General features: G+C 42.5%; 1 protein-coding gene across 3 annotated transcripts in view; it reads right to left on the bottom strand.

The window, feature by feature from the left end:
• The window catches only part of VPS13D (vacuolar protein sorting 13 homolog D), a 386,590-nt gene that overhangs the window by 80,462 nt on the left and 283,043 nt on the right, over positions 1-23,085 (bottom strand). For all 3 annotated transcript variants that reach the window (XM_030185614.1, XM_030185615.1, XM_030185616.1), the window contains one exon: positions 21,573-21,768. In XM_030185614.1, coding sequence (XP_030041474.1) covers positions 21,573-21,768 — 196 coding nt within the window. The remainder of the gene's footprint in view (positions 1-21,572; positions 21,769-23,085) is intronic.

Raw genomic sequence — 23,085 nt, 5'->3', positions numbered from 1 at the left:
CTGCTGCAAGGAGAGTGGGAAAAAATGTCAAAAGCAAGAATACAGAGAGGGGCATAATCGAACGCCCATCTGCATGGGCGTCTATGTCCGAGAACGGGTACGTGAAGGGGCGGGACAGACCGTATTTTCGAAAAAAAAAAAAAAAAAATGGGCGTCCATCTTTTTTTTTTCTGATAATACGGTTTGTGCCGGGCAAATGCATCGGATTTGTGCGGATTTGAGCTGGGCGGTTTCGTTTTCCAGCGATAATGGAAACCGAAGCCGCCCAGCTCAAAAACGAACAAATCCAAGGCATTGGGTCGTGGGAGGGGCCAGAATTCGTAGTGCACTGGTCCCCCTCACATGCCAGGACACCAACCGGGCACACTAGGGGGCATTTGTAAAAAGTAAAAAAAAAAAAAGTTAAATACCTCCCAAGTCCATAGCTCCCTTCCCTTGGGTGCTGAGCCCCCCAAATCCCCCCCAAAACCCACTCCCTACAACTCTACACCATTACCATAGCCCTTATGGCTGAAGGTGGGCACCTACATTTGGGTACAGTGGGTTTTGGGGGCGGTTTGGAGGGCTCCCATTTACCACCACGAGTGTAACAGGTAGGGGGGGATGGGCCTGGGTCCACCTGCCTGAAGTCCACTGCACCCACTAACAAATGCTCCAGGGACCTGCATACTGCTGTGATGGAGTTGGGTCTGGCATTTGAGGCTGGCATACAGGCTGGAAAAAAAAGTTCTTAAAGTTTATTTTATGGTGGGAGGGGTTTAGTGACCACTGGGGGAGTCAGGGGTGATCATCCCCGATTCCCTCCGGTGGTCATTTAGGGTACTTGTTCGTGAAAAAAAAGGGTCCAAAAAATACCCCAAATTCGCAGTAAAAACGCCTTTCTTTTTTCGATTATCAGCCGAGGGCGCCCATCTCTCCTCGGCCGATAAGAACGCCCGAGTCCCGCCTTCACCACGCCTCCGACACGCCCCCCATCAACTTTGCCCGTTTCTGCAACAGATTGCAGTTGAAGACGCCCAAAATTGGCTTCCGATTATACCGATTTGGGCGCCCATGGGAGAAAGGCGCCCATCTCCTGATTTGGGTCGAAATCTGGGCGCCCATCACTTTTGAAAATAAGGCAGAGAGACTCTTAGCTGGCTACAAGAAATGTTTGGAAGCTGTAACAAAGGAGATATCACAAAGTGCTAGCTGAAAAATGTGTCCAAATTTATATTCACGGTTTTATTATTTTCAATATGAAAAAACTGCAAGTAAACAGTAATTATGTAATAAAAATGGTGGAAAGATAATTAACTTTGTACCATGTAGAAACTGTGTCTGTTTCTATTCACTTAGGGATTGACTGAAACACACAATCTTAACAGAGGTATCTAAAATTTGTATACAACTGTAATACACAAAGATTAAGAAAGTTTTCAGTCTTGTGATGAGTGATATTCCCATCCTGTATTAAACTTGTCTGGGTCAAAGTGACCTTGTCAGACTAGTTATTCTCCTGAGCCTGAAGTCTCAGATGAATGTGTATGGAAATTGCTGCTGAAGAGGAAGCCAATCTTACTAGAAAGTAAGGCTAGAACCATCCAGGATAATATTGTGAGGCTTGCTAACCAGGGGCGTAGCTATGGGTGGGCCTAGGCCCACCCAATCTTGGCTCAGGCCCGCCCGCCCACCCGCCAAGTCTCCCACATTCAGCGGGAGACTCCCGCTTTGGCAGGTCATCTCCCGCACTCCCGCAAAAGCGGGAAAGTCTCCCGCTGAGATGATCCTCCGCTGCTACCGACGCCGCTGCGTCTCTGTGAGCAGTCGCCCTCAGCAAAAGAAGAAAATGAAGCGCGGGGCCGCAGCAGCCTTCAGGCATGCGCTGTCGACTCTGCCGTCCTCTGCCCCCGCTGATGTCAATTTCCTGTTCTGAGGGCTGAGGACCGGCAGACCCGACAGCGCATGCCTGAAGGCTGCTGCTGCGGCGGCGGCCCCACGCTTCATTTTCTTCTTTTGTTGAGGCTGCTCACAGTGGCAGCGTGTAGAAGGGATGCAGTTGAGCTCCCTGGCTGATCTCAGCAGCCGTTTGGGTGCTTGGGGAACTAAGGAACGTGGAAACAAAAAATGCTGGGGTGGAGGAGCGTAGAAAAAAATATTTTGTTTGGAAGGGGAGGAGGAAGAAAGTGTGTCAGGGTGTATGTTGCATGGGGGGGGGGGGAGAGGTCAAATATGTTGGATGGGGACAGAAAAAGGGGAGACACTGGATGAAAGGAGAAAGAGAGAGGAGATGGATGAAAGGAGGGAGACACTGGACAGAAGGTGGAGAGCGAGGGGAGATGTTGGTGGAAGGGAGAGAGAGAGAAAGGGGACATGCTGGATGGAGGTGAGAGGGGAGAAGCTGGATGGAAAGAAAGAAGAGTTGGGATGCTGGATAGAAGAGGGGTACAGAGAGAAAGATGAATGGAAAGATGGTGGGAGAAAGAGGGGATATGGAAAAGGGCAGGGGAGAGACAAGCTGTTGGGGAGAAGGAAGGGGAGCAAGGGGGAGACCCTGGTCAGATGGAGAGAGAAACAGGAGAAATACTGGATGAAAGGAGGGAGAGAGAGGAAAAATGCTATATATATATATATATATATATATATATATATATATATACACACACACATACATGTACTGTATATATATATAGTGCCCACCCATATTAGCTCTGGGCCCAGCCAAAATGTCAGGTCTGGCTATGCCACTGTTGCTAACAATTTTAGCATTGTTTTGGGTAAAGCTGGACCTCATGCAGAGACAGGGCTGCTACCTCCTTCATTCAGCTCTGCAGACTACATTCCTTACTGTTCTTGCCCTGTTCTTCTGTATCTCTTCCCCGAAATTGGCGACATTTGCAACACAGTGCCCCAAGTCACTCTTCGGCAGACATCAGTCTGGACCCCCTACAGTTGCTTCAGCCCCACTCTCAACTGAGCTGCACGGCGAGCATTGCGCTGAACCTGTGTCATTCCAACGGGGCAGGAGGCGCAATCATATTGACAACGCATTCAGATATTTCGTCATTCAGCCGAGTGGACGATCCTGCTTCTAAAATGACATCAAACCCCTCTGGTATCTAGTCAGGTTTTTGATACAGTGCCTTTGTAATGGCTCTCTTCTGCAACGTAAAGAATTATGATGTAATAGAGGCATCCTCCAATACATTGTTCTTCATTTTGTCATAAGAACGTAAATGTTGCCATACTGGGACAGACCGAAGGTCCATCAAGTCCAGTATCCTGTTTTCAACAGTGGCCAATCCAATCTTTCTGCTCCATGCAAAACACAAGACTGCTGGTCCCACATTCGAGCCTGCGTGGTGGGGGCACCACCTAAATGATGAATGATGTCCCCTACATGTGAGAATATTATGGCTGCTTATCTCGGAGAAAGTGCTTTTTTATGTTTTTGTATTATTAAAAGACAGCACAATATGGAGAATGCATTTTTTGTACCAGTCCATTAATGGTACTGAGTTAAGGTTCTTTTACATTCTCGTACCGCTCGCCACTAGTTTTTAGATTTGAACACAAAAATGACACACAAATAATAAGTATTTTTCCTGAACATAATAACATATTACATATTCAGTAAACAGCGTACAGATTATACTTCAATATTATTGAGAATGATTAATATTTAGTGGTTTAAAATTTGTGTGTTTGAGCTCAATATTATTATATATGAGCTTCAGGTTTTTAGTGATTTGATCAATTGTAGATAATAATTACGATATGAAGTAGAACATCAAGGACCGTTTTGCTTTTCATCCTGCACTGATCTTAGGAAGAGATTTTTTCTTCAACTTTGAACTTTTTATTACTAAATTTTCCATCTATTCGACCAGACAGTACAAACGTTAAACAAAAAGATCATCAAAGTGCAATTTGTGGAGCGATTACATCAACTTAGAAACACTCTTGGATAACAGTGGAAAAAAAAAAAGAACATAGGAACTTTCAACTTTTCCAAACATGGACAATAGAACTTTACAACCTATGTCTGTCCTTGGACCCTTTGCCCTTAATCTCCCTCCCCCTTTATATTCTCAAGGTTCACAATGCATGTTGGTTACTCATGTTCACAATTTAACAAGCACATCTGAATGCAGTAGTATCCTGAAATTGTTCAGTGTGCGTGGATATGTGGTCCGGGGTCCATTTAATCAGGAATGGAAGTCCAATGCTTTTCATGGTCTTTCCGCTTTCCATGTAATTCTTTTGTAAGTTTGTCACACATCCATATGAAGAGAAGATTTGACTCTCAAGTACAAAAACGAACTAGGAAAGGTCTATGAAAACTACAAGTCTTAACAGAAACCGAGACGCACATAACCAGATCTACCTGGAAGGCACTATGGGGACCTGATGAAGGCAGACGTCTGAGCAACAGCAGCACTAGTACTGCTGGCTATATTTAGATTACAACGGAGCTTTGTGCTTAAGGCCTGGTGAAGGTGGGTGATGACGGTAAGTAAGTGGGGACCTTGTATATTCTTTTTCCCAAGATGGTGGACTATGAAGTAGGAAGACAAAGACTGCCCTGGATAAAGAGAAATCTTATAGGTCGGTCACATATTGTAGCTGATAGCTTGGGATGTATCCTTTCAAGTGTGGACAGGACAACTGAACTATAACTTGATGGCCTGGATTATTTACAGCTTTTAACTCTTAACCCTTATTCACTTGTTCAGAGCCCTTATTTTATCATCCTCACCTTAATATTCCCTTATCTCTTGTTTGTCCTATTTGTCCTAATTAGATTGTAAGCTCTGTCGAGCAGGGACTGTCTCTTTATGTTCAAGTGTACAGCGCTGCATACGTCTATTAGCGTTATAGAAATGATAAGTAGTAGTAGTAGTCTTTGGGATTCTGGAATCTTGCTACTCTTTGGGATTCTGCATGGAATTTTGCTACTTTTTGTCCTTATCCCTTATTTGTTCTGTTTGTCTGTCCTAATTAGATTGTAAGCTCTGTCGAGCAGGGACTGTCTCTTCATGTTCAAGTGTACAGCGCTGCGTATGTCTAGTAGCGTTATAGAAATGATAAGTAGTAGTAGTAGTCTTTGGGATTCAGGAATTTTGCTACTCTTTGGGATTCTGCAGAGAATCTTGCTATTCTCTGGCATTCTAGAATCTTTCTACTCTTTTGGGGTTCCGGAATCTTGCTACTCTTTGGGATTCTGGAATCTTGCTACTCTTTGGGATTCCAGAATCTTGGTACTCTTTGTCCTTAGCCCTTATTTGTTCTGCTTGTCTGTCCTAATTAGATTGTAAGCTCTGTGGAGCAGGGACTGTCTGTTCATGTTCAAGTGTACAGCGCTGCGTATGTCTAGTAGCGCTATAGAAATGATAAGTAGTAGTAGTAGTATAACTTGATGGCCTGGATTATTTACTTTTTAATTAGTTCTAATTTATATTCCACCCATTCTAAAACTAAACAGATTAAACAAAATGGCATATGAAAATTAATACAGCTACTGCCATAATCTATTATATGTTAACTACATCATTTTCTCTCTCTCTTTTTTTTTTATCCAAGGCATTAATGCTGTCAAGCTTTCAGAAACAAGCATACAAAAACAAAAAACAAAACACCTCATTTTATATCTGGATCAGAAAACTAGTTTGCGTAAGCAGTGCTTTATTTAGAATATTATCGCTCGTTGGCTGGAGGCAGGCGCTCTTCTCTAGCCTTGTGCCCTGCAACCCACTCAAGAGTAACAACAATTATAACAAAGCGCCTGGTATTCCTTATCCCTTCAAACAGTTACAGCAGCAGAATTAGATACTTTGTAGCTATTTTAGTTGACAGTTGAAACAAACAAGATTAAGCTTCCTTCCCTTCCCCTGATTCTGCAAAAAAAACTCTTACAGAAAGATTAATGTTTAAAAACTTTTGAACGCTGCACTGGAAACATACAGATCTCAGTGAAAAGAACGGATTAGGCTCACCTTTTCACCTACACTGAATAATGCATATTTTGCAACAACAGAATGGAAAGTAATTTTTTCCATATCTTCTTCCCCCCTCCCCCCCATTAAGGCACACCAATTTCCAAAGCTACCTCACCATAATGTAACAAATATCTTTTAAATGTTGTAAACCAGTCTGAAAGTCGACTTATTTTTAAAAGCAGAACAAAGAAATGTCTGGTCCTAGATGACTCAACAACCCCTGTGTGTTTGCCTCTTACAGACGGGAGCCTCTTGTCCGTCACTTACGCTCTTCCTTCTCGGTGCCCCCATTACTCTAGCACAGTGTTTCCCCAAGTCCAGTCCTGGAGTACCCCTTGCCAGTCAGGGTTTCAGGATATCCACAATGAATATCAATGAGCTTGATTTGTATTCACTGTCTCCATTATATGCAAATCTCTTTCATGCATGTTTAGGGTTACCATATTTTGTCCCCCAAAAAGCAAGACCCTTACTCCGCCCCTTTCACACCCCCACTCCACCCCCTGTCACCCACCCTATCACTCCCCCTCCCCTTACCTTACTACTGCCCTGGTGGTCTAGTGACCTCTTCCGCCTTTGGGGCAGGAAAGAGCCCCCTCTTTCCTGGCCGGAGTGCTGCCCTGCATGTGTCCTTTCTGTTCGTGATCTCGGCGCCGATTCAAAACGGCCACCGAGAGTTGAAGTCTCGCGAGGTCACTTCAGCTCTCGGCGGCCATTTTGAATCGGCACCGAGATCACGAACAGGAAGGATGCATGCAGGGCAGCGCTTCGGGCAGGAAAGAGGGGGCTCTTTCCTGCCCCAAAGGCGGAAGAGGTCACTAGACCACCAGGGCACTAGTAAGTAAGGGGAGGGGAGGCTAGCAATCCGCCCGTTTGTCCGGATTTCTGGACAAACGGGCAGGCTGGCTGTCCTATAGGACGGCCCGCCCACCAGCCTGCCCGTTTGTCCAGAAATCCGGACAAACGGGCAGATTGGCAAAACCCGCCCGGTTGCCCGGACATGTCCTCAAAAAGAGAACATGTCCGGGTAAATCCAGACATATGGCAACCCTATGCATGTTCATTGTGGATATCCTGAAAACCTGACTGCCAAGGGGTACTCCAGGACTGAACTCCACCAACACCGCCAACTCCAGGCTCCGCTCATTCTGCCTCGCCTCACCCTATGCTTGGAACAACCTTCCCGAGCCCTTACGCCAAGCCCCCTCCCTGCCCATCTTCAAGTCTTTGCTTAAAGCCCATCTCTTCAATGCTGCGTTCGACACCTAACTCTTACCTTTCAGGAAATCCAGACTGCCCCAATTTGACTGTTCCAGTCTGAAGCCCCAACTATCAGACTAACTGTTCACGTGTCCTTTAGATTGTAAGCTCTTTGAGCAGGGACTGTCCTTCTATGTTAAATTGTACAGCGCTGCGTAACCCTAGCAGCGCTTTAGAAATGTTAAGTAGTAGTAACTTGGGAAACAGTGCTGTAGCAGACTCTCAAAGTATTGGCTTCCACCTTTCCACTGCTCCTCAGTATCTTCTGTTGCAAAAGCTTTTTTTTTTTTTTTTTAAAGGATTGAAGCCATTGTATATGCTACAAAGTTACACTGATGATGCTGCCTGGCATACTTTGGTCCTTGCCCTTATTACTTCACGCTGTGATTACTGTAACACTGTTTAACTCTGTTCTTGTGAGATGTGGAGGAGCATTTTCGAGATGACGTTCAAATGGTGAAACAAAACATCTACAAACGCCAAGTCCATAATGGAAGAAAGAAATAAACATGTTCCAGTATTCAAAAATACAAAAGAAAAAGTTTAAAAAGAGGATGCACTGCAAACATCATAGACATTCTAAAATAAACATCTCCGCCAACTGTATCCTGATACAATCAATGGTAATAAGTCATCTGGACTATTGCAATGCACTGTATGCTGGCTGCAAAGAACAGACCATTAAGAAACTACAAACAGCCCAAAACACCGCTGCCAGACTCATATTTGCAAAACCAAAATACGAAAGTGCAAAACCCTTAAGAGAGAAACTCCACTGGCTCCCACTTAAGGAACGGACCATGTTCAAAATCTGCACGATAGTACACAAAATCATCCACGGAGACGCCCCGTCCTACATGCTAAACCTCGTGGACCTGCCTCCCAGAAATGCCAAAAGATCATCCCGAAAATTTCTTAATCTACACTTCCCCAGTTGTAAAGGTCTAAAATACAAACTTGTTCACGCGACCTCCTTCTCCTATATGAGTACGCAGTTGTGGAACGCACTTCCAGCTAACCTGAAAGCAATCGATGAAATATCCAACTTTCGCAAATCCCTGAAGACGTACCTCTTCAATAAGGCCTACAAAGAGACCCCATAGCTTAACTATACCACCTCACCAATCCACTCTAATCCGAAAATCATCTTTCTATACCTATTTTATTAATAATTCTTTCCATCCTTAATCTCTTTGCATCAATAATTGTACCTGACATCCTGGTATGGCATTACCATAACAGACCTCTGTAAACCACATTGAGCCTGCAAATAGGTGGGAAAATGTGGGATACAAATGCAATAAATAAAATTAAAGAATTGGAAGGTTCATGAAGCTGATGTTTTAAACTTTTATGTACAGGCACGGATTTTGAGTTTATGGCATTTTATACATTCTGTATGTATCATGTTAATTAAATATATTTATTATAATTTCATTGCTGCAAGTTCCTAGGAAGCAGTATTTGGTAAATACAACTATCCAACTAAGGGGGTATTTTACTAAGGTGGGCTAGCATTTTTAGCTCGTATATATTCCTATGGGCGTCTCAGCGTTTAGCACCAGCTGACTTTTAGCACGCGCTACAAATGCTAGCGCAGCTTTGTAAAAGACCCCCTAAATAAATGTTGCATATCCTGAAACTCAGAGCTAATTTTGGCTCTTAAGCACTGGAACTGACTATTTACAACCACTCTTTGGGCATTAAAAGTAACCTTGATATTGAATATCGTGGTTGAGTCCTACTGATTAGTAAAAGGTTGTCACTATTACCGATGGCCTCATTTCTATATATAAAATAATTTCCCGTCTTTCTCCTGTAAAACCTAAATTCATGCACCAGTGTGATGCCACCATGGAGCTGAAGGGCGGCTCATGATAACAACCACTCACTTTCTCAGGGTTATAGTGTGGGACTGGCTAGGCAGGAGGAGAGAATCACACATTTAAACACTAATCACACGGCAGCAACAAAACATAAATCAGCCCCCCCCCCCCCCCAAAAAAAAAAGTTGGGGAAAAACTAAGTAACTATGTCCAATAGTTAACAAATGAACGATACAACATGATTTGTTTTGCTTGTGCTACTGCTTCAGAAAAGCAAGGCTGGACCACAAATCTCCCCCAGGGAAAGTGTATGCTTGAAGCCATGAAAAGACATGTATAGTACAATCACTCCCAAGCTATTTTATTTCCAGCGTAGTGTGCAAGAGAGAGAAAAATGTGGCCTGAGTCACGCACTCCCAAGACTGCAGTTTCAATTCAAAGAAAATACTGTGTAAACGTTTCAGGGTCGGGTGAGGTGGACCTCATAACTGTGCTTTAATGAGAAAATGTATTGTTCTGGGGACTTTGGAGCATTAAGGAGTATTTAGAGTTCAGCCAAACAGAAGGAAAAACATTCAACATTTATAAGGAGATTTTTGCAACTTCAGCCAAGCTTATAAGGAAAACAAAGATATTTTACCTGTCTATTATCACTGCACATCTTGTCACCGACAACAGCCATCATAAACTAAGCATCAACAGCTGTAAACCACAAACAAGTCCTCTCACCATTTTAGTTTCGTACAATGTGTCAAATTGTGGGCGAGAATAGGGGATTACTTTGTGGTTTTCAGTAAAGCTGTTTTCGATTAGAAGAATTGGCATTATTAATTTTTCTTTTATGCACCAAATAAGCAGACTATTGAGAAAACACAAGCTGACTGACATCTTGGAGCACAGAATGGAAGGCTTTGCAGCAATGAAAAAGCTAGTGATCTGCCAGTTGGTTCACAGAAACAGTAGGAAGGTTGGTGAAAATATGTTATAGCAATATTCTGTGTATGAATTACCGTATTTTTTGGACTATAAGACGCACCGAACCATAAGACGCACCTAGGTTTTAGAGGAGGGAAATAGGAAAAAAATTTTTTTCCTTTTTCCCTCCTCTAAAACCTAGGTGCTCCGGTGCGTCTTGTCCGAGTTCGGGATCGCCCTCCCCCCGGCCCTGTCACCACTTCTCCCCTACTCACATCACGCGATCTTCCCTGGTGGTCTAGTGACGTCGGGGCAGGAAAGAGCCCCCTCTTTCCTGCCCAGCGCGCTGCTCTCTGTCCTCCTGTATGCAGACTTCAATTCTCGGCGGCCATTTTGAATCTCGCCGAGACCGTCAGGCTGCATACAGGAGGATGGACAGCAGCACGCTGGGCAGGAAAGAGGGGGCTCTTTCCTGCCCCGACGTCACTAGACCACCAGGGAAGATCGCGTAAGGGGAGAGGTGGTGACAGGGCCGGGGGGGGGGGGGGGGGGAGGAGGTAACCCTGAGGGCGATCCCGAACTTGGAGGGAGGGATTTGGACAAGACGCACCGGAGCACCTAGGTTTTAGAGGAGGGAAAAAGCAAAATTTTTTTTTTCCTATTTCCCTCCTCTAAAACCTAGGTGCGTCTTATAGTCCGGTGCGTCTTATAGTCCGAAAAATACGGTAGAAGGGAAAGTTTAAAGTGAACAATTTAATTTGAGAGAAAAAAAAGGCAAGAATCCAAAATCCATTAACTATTTGAACTGGACTAGGAGAAGACAAGTTATTAATTAGGAGAGCCACATGAGAGAAAAGCCTGCACTTCCTGACATTTTGCTCTGGATTTCTGAATTGGTTTTCTTAAAGCATAGAAGTTGATTTAGAAATTCATTGAGTTTCTAAATCAACTGCTGTTTTTTGTGGTATCTAATTCAGCTGGGTGGTCTGTAGGCATTTCTGTCATTTTAGCTGGACTGCAGCCTTTGTAGATTTGCTCTTGTTAGTGAGAGGGGGACCGATATACCGTATATACTCAAATACAAACCCATCCGCATATAAACTGTGGCAGCCATTTTAACTACGAAGACTGCACGCACGGGCAGGAGTGTAGGAGGATCACTCCTGATCTAGTTCACCACTGGACCAGCAGGGCTGTAAGGTACGCTCGGGGAAGGGGCCTACGATGGGTCTTTGGGGGGGGGGGGGGGGGGTTCTTGTTACAAGGAGGGACTGAATGTTGGGGGGGGGGGGGGAGGAGCGCTGGGGGCAGAGCCTACCGCAGCAGGACCTCAGGGAAGGGAGGGGACAGTAGTGCTGGTTATCGGGTAGGGGACCCAAATATAAACCGAGACGCCCATTTTGGGGCCATTTTTTTTAGCCCTAAAATCTTGGTTTATGTTCGAGTATATATGGTAAGTTGACAGGATTGAAGATACAACCCTGCATGGTATAAACTAGGAAAGGTTAGCTGTATGCTTGGAGAAGGAGGAGAATATGGAGAAGCAGTCTATAAATATGTTATTTAAATAAATACAGAGAACAACATAGGAATTGACCTTGTGGGTCAGACCAAGGGACCATCTAGACCAGTATCCTCTTTCCAACAGTGGCCAGTGCAGGTTATAAGCACCTTGCAGTCCCAAAAAGTAGCAAGATTCCATGCTACTTAACCTCAGGGTTAAATTACTTTCCCTAGGTCTACCTTAATAAAGGTTTATGGACTTTTCCTCCAGGAATTTGTCAAAACCTTTTATTTTTAAGCACAGCTACATTAACTGCTTTTATCATCACTTGCTCTGGCAATGAGTTCCAGACTTTCCATCCAAAATACTGGTGTACCCTACTCATTTCAGAAAGGCATGTAGGTCTCGGAGCTGAACCAATGAAAAAATGATTTGGTCAGTAATTTCTTCCTCATTTCTGAACAGAATGAGAAAAATGAATGAGCCTACTTATTTTAGTTAGTAGGAAAAGAGATGTAACATGTAAAAAAGCACCTTGAAGAAATTCTTAAATTTGTCTGTCTATTCTATTCAGTATGTTTTCTCTAGCGAAAAAGGTGCCAGTACTTAAATGCCAGTCCACCCTTTAGGGGTGGAGTGATCACTGAGGGACCCATCCCACAATAGCCAGGCCCCCCTGCAACCAGTCACAGAATCTATGACAAAGGCAGAATTGGTGTGTACAGCCTGAGCTCTTTCAGTAAAACTTGGGGATCATGGGTCAATTTTAGCAGACAATAGAAAAGGTGCCGGTACTCAGTACCCCCAAGTACCCCCTCAAAAAAAGCCCTGATTCTATCTGAACTAGGAAAAGTGCTTTTCTTCCAAAAGTATGTTTCCCATATGAAATCTAATTTACTGGACTACACTGCAGGGGTCCTAGGGAGGACAGCAGAATGTTTTAACTTGTTTTGGCTGTGAGCGCATCAAAATCCCTTGGTGTATTTGTTAACTGTTCAGCTATGTGTGGTTTGGAACGAACTAAGGCTGCTTTTCCAAATGACCTTGCACTGGCTCAGGTTGCCTCTGTTCTGTGTGTGCTGGCCCATGTAGCTGTCCAAAGTTCAGAAATGTCTGAAAGTGTTGCCAGGTTTTCTGTACAAAAGAAGAAAAAAAAATTCCCCAAGCTCTCTCTTACGGGGGGCAAAGAATCCAAATGGGTTAGTTATATGCATTCCATATGAACCTCACTCCTAAGCCAGGGCATATGGAGTTATGATCTCAGCCTCTCAAATTAACTGCTAACGCTCGCCTATGTAGGGTCACTGTAAATGTTAGCTAAGAAGAGTATATGGTACATACTCCCAGTGTACGGATTCAATTCTCCATCTGCTACTCTATGTAACAATTTCATTAAAGTCAATCAAAATGTTGGTTACGCTGAAATGCATGGTTGGGAGGCGGGGCTAGTGCTGGGCAGACTTCTACGGTCTGTGCCCTGAAAATGGCAGATACAAATCAAGGTCAGGTATACACATGAAAGTAACACATATGAGTTTATCTTGTTGGGCAGACTGGATGGACCGTACAGGTCTTTCTCTGCCGTCATCTACTATGTTACTATCCTAGTTTACATAAACTACTAAAATCTGTACAGCAAGGAAAGTTTCTAACATAAGTTATACAACACTTACACGTAGTATTAACAGATGGGTCTCAAAGATGAAGTAACTTTAAAAGCCAACTAGATTTAAACATATAGACTGCAAATGCCTTTGAAATCTGGGGCTCGGAGCATACAAAGACAACACATATTCACTCAATAGCTGGGCTTCAGCCCCCCTGCAGCACCCATCAGAACTACATGCCCCTACTTTCTATGAAGCTCAGCAGGGGCTCAGCTGAAAGGTCAATTGGGGCCAAGAAAACATTTTGGGTGGGGAAGTTTAATTTACAAAGTTATGTTCTCATTCTGAGGGAATATAGGATTACAATCTACATTGTCACACCTAAACCACTGGCACTGAAACAAAATACACCTAGGTGTATTCTATAAAGGACACCTAAATTTAGGCGTACTTTATAAAAGAAGCCTAACGTTCTTTCCTCCTGGCTTATCCCTGTAAATGTGTCATCAGGTTAAATCAAGTTAAATATATATATTATATGCCTGATCAGCTTCAGACTTTCCTGGACAATAAATAACGATAGAGTTGAGATATATATGGGACTAACGGAACCTATTTTCATTTATATGTTATGATTGTGTTATCTTCACTAATTCCTACCCCCCCATTTATTGGGGTCTAAAGAAGCCAATATTTTGTCTTTATTAGGACAATTTGCTTAATTAATTTTTTTTTTTCTGTATTAATTATTTAAAGGCTGTATTACACTTTTGCAGTATGATAATTTCTGTAATAAGTATATAAAAATTAATAAAAATTATGAAACATAAAAGAAGCCTAAATTTCCACATGGTTTACAGAATACGCTACGCTGAGTGGTTATCTGTGTAAATTTAGTGGCGGACAGTTACACCAAAACTTGATGTAAATCCCGAAATCTAAATTAGGCGCGTATTCTATAACAGTGGTTTTTTTTTGTTACATTTGTACCCTGCGCTTTCCCACTCATGGCAGGCTCAATGCGGCTTACATGGGGCAATGGAGGGTTAAGTGACTTGCCCAGAGTCACAAGGAGCTGCCTGTGCCTGAAGTGGGAATCGAACTCAGTTCCTCAGTTCCCCAGGACCAAAGTCCACCACCCTAACCACTAGGCCACTCCTTCACTGTTGCTACTATTTGAGATTCCATGGAGAAGTCGGCCCTTGCAGATCACCAATGTGGCCGCGCAGGCTTCTGCTTCTGTGAGTCTGACGTCCTGCACGTATGTGCAGGACGTCAGACTCACAGAAACAGAAGCCTGCGCAGCCTTCTACATGGAATGTTGCTAGTGGAATAGCAACATTCCATGCAGAATCTCCAATAGTAGCAACATTCCATGTAGAATCTCCAATAGTATCTATTTTATTTTTGTTACATTTGTACCCTCGCTTTCCCACTCATGGCAGGCTCAATGCGGTTTACATGGGGCAATGGAGGGTTAAGTGACTTGTCCAGAGTCACAAGGAGCTGTCTGTGCCTGAAGCGGGAATCGAACTCAGTTCCTCATGACCAAAGTCCACCACCCTAACCACTAGGCCACTCCTCCACTGTTGCTACTATTTGAGATTCTACTGCAGCGGAATTTACGCGGGCTGCCAGGCCTCTCTGTTGAAAAAGTTCCAAACAGTTCCAAACACTGCTGCGAGACTCATCCTGAGAGAGCAACGCTTTGCACATGCCGAACCCTTACGGTTCAAATTACACTGGCTGCCCGTTCAGGAGCGCATTGCCTTTAAACTCTGCTCCTTGAACCATAAAACTATCTATGGGTTTGCCCCGGAGTATATGCACCCCTTGATCGACCTCCCGCCCAGGAATGCCAACCCTGCTGCTCGTTCCTTCCTCCACCTTCACTTCCCAAACTGTAAGGGTGTCAAGTACAAGAGGATCTTCGCCTCGTCTTTCCGCTATTGGAGTCCTAAGCACTGGAATTCTCTCCCGCAACACCTTAAAACTCAAGCGGACCACGCCCTCTTCAAGAAGTTGTTGAAGACCTACTTCTTTGCCAAGACCTACTCCTCACTTTATACCGCTGCTTGATGCACCCTCCCTGGCTCCTACCCTGCTAGTTCGCCCTGTTAGATGCTTCTCCCCCTGCATACTCCTTGTATATTCTTGTAAGTTTTCCTATTCTATATTTTATTTAATGTTTGTAAGCCACATTGTGCCTGCATGAGTGGGAAAATGTGGGATATAAGTGAACAATAAATAAATAAATATATTTCTTTCCTCCACCTTCACTGGGAGGGTGTTACATGAATCACCCTGTCCATGAGGTAATCTTTTCTAATGTTACCCTTGCTATCCCCTCTGGGTCTCCTGTTCTAGAATTTCCATTCAAAGAAAGAGGCTACTTTCTTGTGCGTTATTTACATATTTGAAAGTCTTCATCATACTATGCATCCATTCTCGCCTCTGGGGTTTTTATTTTATCCCTTCAGTTTGAGATTTAGGAATTTCAACAGTCTTATAATACCACTTTGCACCATTCTATGGCCTGCCTCCAATCAGTATACATTATGTCAGAGGTAAGTCCTCGCCAATGACCTACATAGGTGCATTTCTGACATTCCCTGGTTCCTCTATTATTTTTATCTGTACCATATCACCAATGAATAAAAATTGTTACTATTGCTTTGGTATAGGTTGATCAAATATATAAAGAATGGAGTGGCTTCAGCTCAATTCCTTGTTTCACAGCTATGAAAAAACCCGGAAATCCTGAAATCCTGATTTCCTTCCACGTTGAAAGGGAAGAATTATGTTGCTTACCACACCTGTTCGCTAGTGCTAAAGTTCAATGCTAATAGCCAAGGGCATTAAAAAACATACTGAACATCCAACACACTGATTTAATGTCCTGGTCTGGACTGGAGAACAACTTGGCTTAATGTAAGGCGTTGAACTTAGGACCCTATAAAGTTAAGTACTGTCAGATGGTCAACTCGCTCCTTGTATTTTCACAAGAAGAAAAAAAACAGCTAGTGTGAATTCCTGCTTGCAAACTGCTCATGCTTTGTCAAGCTCGCTTCCCCTTACTAAGGCCCTCAATTGCAACTGCTTCCAGTGAGAGGTATGATATGAAGGTCATAGCCTAAGCTCTTCCAATTACTGCTCCTGTGAAAAGTGAGCAAGTTATTTCATCTCACTGTTTCGTTCCCAACTCCAGCCTGGAGATACAACTAATCAGCCTAGTTTTCCATATACTTATATCCAAAGCATATTCATTACATCTGACCACACCAAAGACCCCATGTATGTAAATGTATCTTCTATATATCTATTGTGGCAGTTCAGAAAATTGGCCTGGTTTGTGAAACTCTGCTCTAACCAACTGTAATTAGGTTGTTTCTTTTCTCATTTCTTTTTTAGTTTTGGTCATGCACACTAGTAACGAATATGACAGATAATGTTAACAACCAAGAGGTAGCTGTAGGCATGTTTATTAAATATGAAGCTGTAATGCCTATTCAAATCCACTTTCAATTAAAGCCATTACATAAGCTGAATACTGTGTATTACTGAGTATGGCATCAAGATGAAAATGAAAAAAAAAACTTGTAAAAAAGATAAACTTTCATTGGGTAACATCTACAAAATGGCCATGGTAACAACTTTGATAACCAAAGTGAACACAAAAAGAAGGACCCCCCCCATGGAATCTTTTGGAAACCAGAACACTGGGAGATATACCAAAAGAGACAAGGAACACAAGGGCTGTTTCCTAATTTGAATAAATAGCTGTTGACAAGTGTGAAGGTTATAATTCTCAGATCTTTTGACTCCTGACGCAGGCTTTACTGCCAAAATACAGCTGTGTCAAAACGGATCCTTGTGCCATCTACTTGTGTATTTTATTTTAGACTCTGCTCAATAAAAGCTCATCTTAGGGTCCTTCTGCTCCTTGTCTCTTTTGGTGTATTTCTTACTGTTCTGGTTTCTAACAACTTTGATAATGACATAATGACAATACACTTGGAGATAAGTACTTCTAGAGCTGGTGTGTCTTGTTCCCTTTCCAGCCTTATGGATATTCAACCTGTAGAGGCTACTTATCTTAACGCATGTTTTTCCTGATCATAACCTTGTTGGTTTTAATTATTATCTTACTAAGTGAAATTCCTAAGGACAGATTAGGTCTTACCTGATAATTCTCTTTCCGTTAGTCTTTCCCACTATTCCAAAACTTGTGGGATAATCGTATCCATCAACTAGCAGGTGGAGATTGAGAACTGAAAACTGAGCTGAGACATATTTAGCATCCAGTCCAGCTCCTCATTATTACCTATCTCCAGCAATTGGCTGATCACACTTTTCAGCCTCTGGTTCTGAATGCTTTGCACCTGGTCCAGTTGGTCAACTGGTCCCCAGTTGAGCTTTGTGGATGGCTTGACTGTAGTGCCCTACGAATTTTACTTCTTCGCTCCACAAATTTTAATTCTTCCCTCCCTTCACCTTTCTCCCGTTTCCTGCTGGTTGAAGGACACAACTATCCCACAGATTCTAGAACAATGGGAAGGAAGCTACATAATGGAAAGTCTCGTTGTCCTATGTGTTTGTCTTGACTAGATTGTAGGCTCTATAGAGCAGGGATTCTCTCTTATGTGTGTTTGTATAGCTTTGTGTATGTCCAGTAGAATCACAGAAATAAGTTCCCAAGAAAGCTAAGGTATTATTTTTTTTAAACTATTCCTACCCCTCCAACATAACAGAGATCAGGCTGGATCACACAAGAACACAAACAATAAAGTTAATACATTACAACGGATATCATAGACTTACCAACCAGGAACACAAAAAGATCATGTACATTCTTGAACCTCCATTACCCCAGTTGCAAATGACTTAAATATAAATCAATATATTATATGCATCTAGCTTCTCTGGAATGCACTACCAAATGCCATAAAAACAATGCACTACCTGACAGCCTTCCAGAAATTACTAAAGACCAACCTGTTCAAAAAGACATACCTTAATGATCCTTCATAAATCACCTGACATCAAAACTCTACCAGAACCAGACAAAATCAAACTCTCTATACCTGTTTGCTTCAATCAATTTGTTACTAATGAACGTTAACGCACTACCCCCTTATCTCTCACGCCTGAAATGAACTGTTTATCTAACTTACTTTATAATTTATTTCAACATTTATGAACTTTAATGTAATACTACTTTGTATTTCTCATTCCGGAAATGGCGATCGCCATTACGGCATAAAGTAAGCCACATTGAGCCTGCAAAAAGGTGGGAAAATGTGGGATACAAATGCAAGAAGCAAATAAATAAATAAATAAATGTCATGAATACAAGTGTCTGTCTGAATCATTATGGTGATTTGGGGAGTTGGATCAAGCACTGCCTGCTGCCATCAACTATGTATGCCGCTATATTTATTCATCCAAAACATACGTGGATAGCAATTTAACCGCTCTTAACGACAAAAAGGGCAAATTAACCAACACACACAGGAAATAAACTAGAAGAAACTGCAATGGCAGCAAAATCAGTTCCCTAAATATTTTAGGCAACAATGTAAACATGGCCTCCTCTGATTTAGCAATGAAACACACAGTTGTGGTTTAGCCCTTGGACCGTGTTGCCAATCAGACAGCTGTACGTATCCTCCTAAAAAAAGTTTCTATACATTAAAAAAATAACAATATTTAAACTTCTTTTAAGTTTCTAAACCACTGGCTGTTTTATGATCCTCAAAGAGTTCAATCAGAGAGAAATTCACAGCACACGTCCTGAGTAGCCGATCCTATGGGAATTCAGAGTCACTGCACAAGGGAGATAACGTGGTTTGATAGAGGTCAAATCATTTTTTTATTGCCTCAGAAGTCTACAAGGTATCTTCTAAAATGGTTAATAATTTTAATTCATTCTAAACAGTAGAACATTTTCATTTCACCATGTGTGTGTCGCTCTCAATTTTTTAATTAATATTAAAAAGGAGAGGTCATCTCGGTCACCTTAGGAATTTCACTTAGTAAGATAATAATTAAAACCAACAAGGTTATGATCAGGAAAAACATGAGTTAAGATAAGTAGCCTCTACAGGTTGGATATCCATAAAGCTGGAGAGGGACAAGAAACACCAGCTCAGGAAGTACTGCTCTTCAAGCCTAGTGTCATCATGCTGTCATCAAAGTTGTTGGAAACCAGAATAGTAGGAGACAGGAAGTGAAGAGAGAAGATTAATATAAGAGGAAGCACAAAGAGACGTCCCCTGAAGAAGCATAGGGTGAAACGGATCCCCGTTGGCACCGTCTCTACTAAGTTAAATGCCTCTTTTCTTCCCACATTAATTTCAATATTATATAGGTACATGAAATAAGCTATGTGGTATATTAAAGAAGAGTTATGGAAAATAATCTCTCTCAATATGATTTTTAAGAAAATATAAAAAAAAAAAGAGTGAACAAGAAATAAGTAGACTGATGAAGTGAAATAAGTAATTATGGAATAAGGAGGAGGTTGGCTGATGATAGAAAGATGTGGATGCTTGTATGACTGGAAGATCAAGGCATTTCTAGAATCGATTAATACGCATTGTCTATGGTGATTGAGGCTACCTTTCCTTTTTAATATTAATTTTGAAAATTGAGAGCAACACACACATCGTGACGTGAAAAATTTCTACTATTTAGAATTGAGTACTGGTTACGATTGAAGTAGAAAATTTTAATTTTGTGGATGTACAAGACAGTAATAATTTTACGAAGCATTGTTACACAATTTTGGCAGAGACGTTTCATAGTAATATACTTAAAAAAAGTGTTTTGTAAACTTCTATTTTGAGTCACTGTATTTGCTTAAGATACAACACACTAAAGAGTCCTTTTACTAAGCAGTGGTAAACACTAACACGTGCTTACCGCAGTATAAAATGGCATATTGCAGGGTGTGTTCAGGCGTCCCACGGTACTTTTTCCATGTGTGCGCATTACGCGCTAAAATATAAAATTTATTTTTTAGAACTGGGGGTGGGTCTGCGGACGGAGAGTAGGCATGTGCTGCACTAACCCCCGGATTCTATATATTGCGCTTAAGATTCATTCTATAACACCGCTTGTAACTTAATTGGCTTAACAAGCTAATGAGCACTGATAACAGCACTTAAACAATAACAAGCACTAATTGGCAATTATCTGACTCTATGCACGGAAATCGCTAAGTATATGCTATAAAGAACTGCACCTACATTGAAAACTGCACAGTTCAAAATAAATGCGCGTAGTTTAAAAGGGGCGTGTTTATAGGCGTGCCAAAATTTCCAAGCGTAATTACAGAATACAGGTCAGTGCACCTAAATATACGTGCATGAATTTACACCAGGTTTTATTGGCGTAGATTTAGGCGCTATGGGATCAATTAAGTGTATTCTATAAACCACGCCTAAATCTTATAGAATACTCTTAAATCCGTGCACATTATTTTAGGCGCCATATATAAAATCTGGCCCTAAGCACATAAGCATCGCCACGCTGGGAAAAGACCCAAGGTCCTTCAAGCCCAGCACTCCGTCTCTGACAGCGGCCAATCCAGGCCCCAAGAACCTGGCAAAACCCCAAAATTTAATAACGAGAAATGGACTTTTCCTTCAGGAATCTATCCAGACTCAGCAAGGCCAGAGTCCAACTATGCGCTGAGTCAAAAAAACTTTCTCCGATTCGTTTTAAACCTACCACATTCTCCGATTCGTTTTAAACCTACCACATTCTAATTTCATCTTGTGTCCCCTGGTTCTAACTGGTTAGCGTTTGACACTGCCGTGAAGCTAACCGATTAGTGTGTGGTTAGCGCGTGAGCCCTTCCTGCCTACAAAGTAGGTGACGGTAGGGGCCATTAACTGAAAAAAAACAGGAAATTCAGGGGCCTTTTTACTAAGCCGCGTAGGCATCCAGGCACACCCAACGCGTGCCAAATTTGCATGGCCCTTGCGGTAATTTCAATTTTGGCATGCAGCCGCTACGCGTGTGCGAATATTTTTTATTTTCTGACACGCATGGACCGTTACTGCTCGGTTACCATGCGAGACCTTACCGCTAGGTCAATGGCTCGCGGTAAGGTCTCAGACCCAAAATGGACACGCGGGAATTTTCACGTTGCCGCTCATCCATTTTTGGCAACAATTTTTAAAAGGCATTTTTTGTAGGTGCGCTAAAAAATAATTCTGCGCATGCCCAAAACACGCGTCTACACTACCGCAGGCCATTTTTCAGCGCACCTTAGCAAAAGGACCCCTCAGCCATTTTACCCATGCAGTAAAAACGGCCTCAGTGTGTGGGAATGACCCATGTAAGCACGTGCCACAGGCCACCTTTCACCGAAGTTTGGGAAAAGCTCCCTAAACTTGCAGAGCATATGTCAGGAACAGCGTGAGGATCTTTGAAAATTACAGTGAATGATTACAAACAACTAGTACTTGCCAACCTGTGCCCGCTGAGGGTAGCAGTGTCTCTGACAGCCTGGGCAGTTTCTGATGCAAAATCCAGGGCTCCAGCCACCGGCTTCGTTACGGTGCCAACCAGCCCTTTCCCCAGGCCAGATATAAAACCGCTGACTCCTCCCTCAGTCTTCACACCTTCAACTGTTGAGGTTATTACACTTGTCAGGCCACCTATGATGCCTAGCACAAACGAGCAAAAGAAATCCTGTTACAACAAGAATACTAGACAAAGTTACAAAAAAAATTTCAAAACATATTGCAAAAATTTTAATAATGAAAAATGTGCTTGAAATATAAAAAAAATATCAACATTAAAGATTCAAAGGAGAAGCAGATGATCAGAAAGTACAGCAAGGGCTTCTTTTGCAAAGCCGCGCTACCGATTCTCGGCACGACAAATGAGAGGAAGCCCATTCCTATGGGCTTCCTCTCATTTGCCATGCAGGAATTGCTAGTGCAGCTTTGTAAAAGAAGCCCTAAATGCATAAAAGGGATCACAACAATGATATTAATTTCCATTTTTACAGCTAGTTATGTGTTTATTTATCAATAAATAAATAAAATAAATAACAAAAAATCACATATAGGGGTTTTTTTTGTATTGTACATTGCCTTGGACATTCTGTTGAAAGACAATATATAGATTTAAATAAATAAACCTTTAGCAGAATTCTATCTTTAGCCCTAGCAACCTCAAAGGCCAAACAGACTAAATGGCTTGTGCCATCTTTTTGACTGCGACAAAGCCCTCACACATTCTTAAAACCACTTCTCCGCAAAACAACAAAAACAAACAAATAAAAAAACCCACTGAGGAGGAGCTTCCCTATTATTCAACTAAGAACAAACAATGAAAGAATTTTGGTGAGTTATCAAGATCGTTTTTGCATTTTACATATTCAAGTCCTCAGACACAAAAAGGCATTAGACTATTCACGATGAAGTTTTGTCAGGGGTGGACAACAATGACCCTCCTATCAAAGGAGAGGCAATGGGCCAGAGTGCATGGAAGCTGACACTAACATGGTGCGTTGGCCCTGCTTGGATATTCTTCTGCAGCTGCGATTCTGTTGAGGCTAATTGCTGTACGAGGAGTTGGCCTGAAGGGTTAAGAGTAGGCCTGCGGTGCACACCACTCCATTTCATCTTCTCCCGCCCACCTTTTAAAAGGGCTAGGTTCAATAAATGGTGCCTGAAGTTAGATGCCGAGATGATCCACGCTAAGCTAGTATTCTGTAAAGGGCACTTTGTAGGATATTAGATTACCGTGCATTTTGTGCCTAACTTTGGGCCAGGGGCGGACAAAATTCCCCGGGCCTGGGGTCTCTCTCCTTCTCCTGCTCCCAGGCCACCGGCGCTGCAGTCCCCCATCTCACCTGCCTGCCCTCAGCTCCGTTGACAGCCCCCCTCCATCCGCCACCGGACCCCCTGCATTCAAATCGGCAGCGCCTCACCTCTGTGTGAAAGCGGCAGATCGCCTCCCTTCAGGTCCTCCCT

Source organism: Microcaecilia unicolor, chromosome 13, assembly GCF_901765095.1.
Source record: "Microcaecilia unicolor chromosome 13, aMicUni1.1, whole genome shotgun sequence".
In the NCBI taxonomy this organism is placed as follows: domain Eukaryota; kingdom Metazoa; phylum Chordata; class Amphibia; order Gymnophiona; family Siphonopidae; genus Microcaecilia; species Microcaecilia unicolor.
This window is presented reverse-complemented; position numbering and strand designations above follow the sequence as displayed.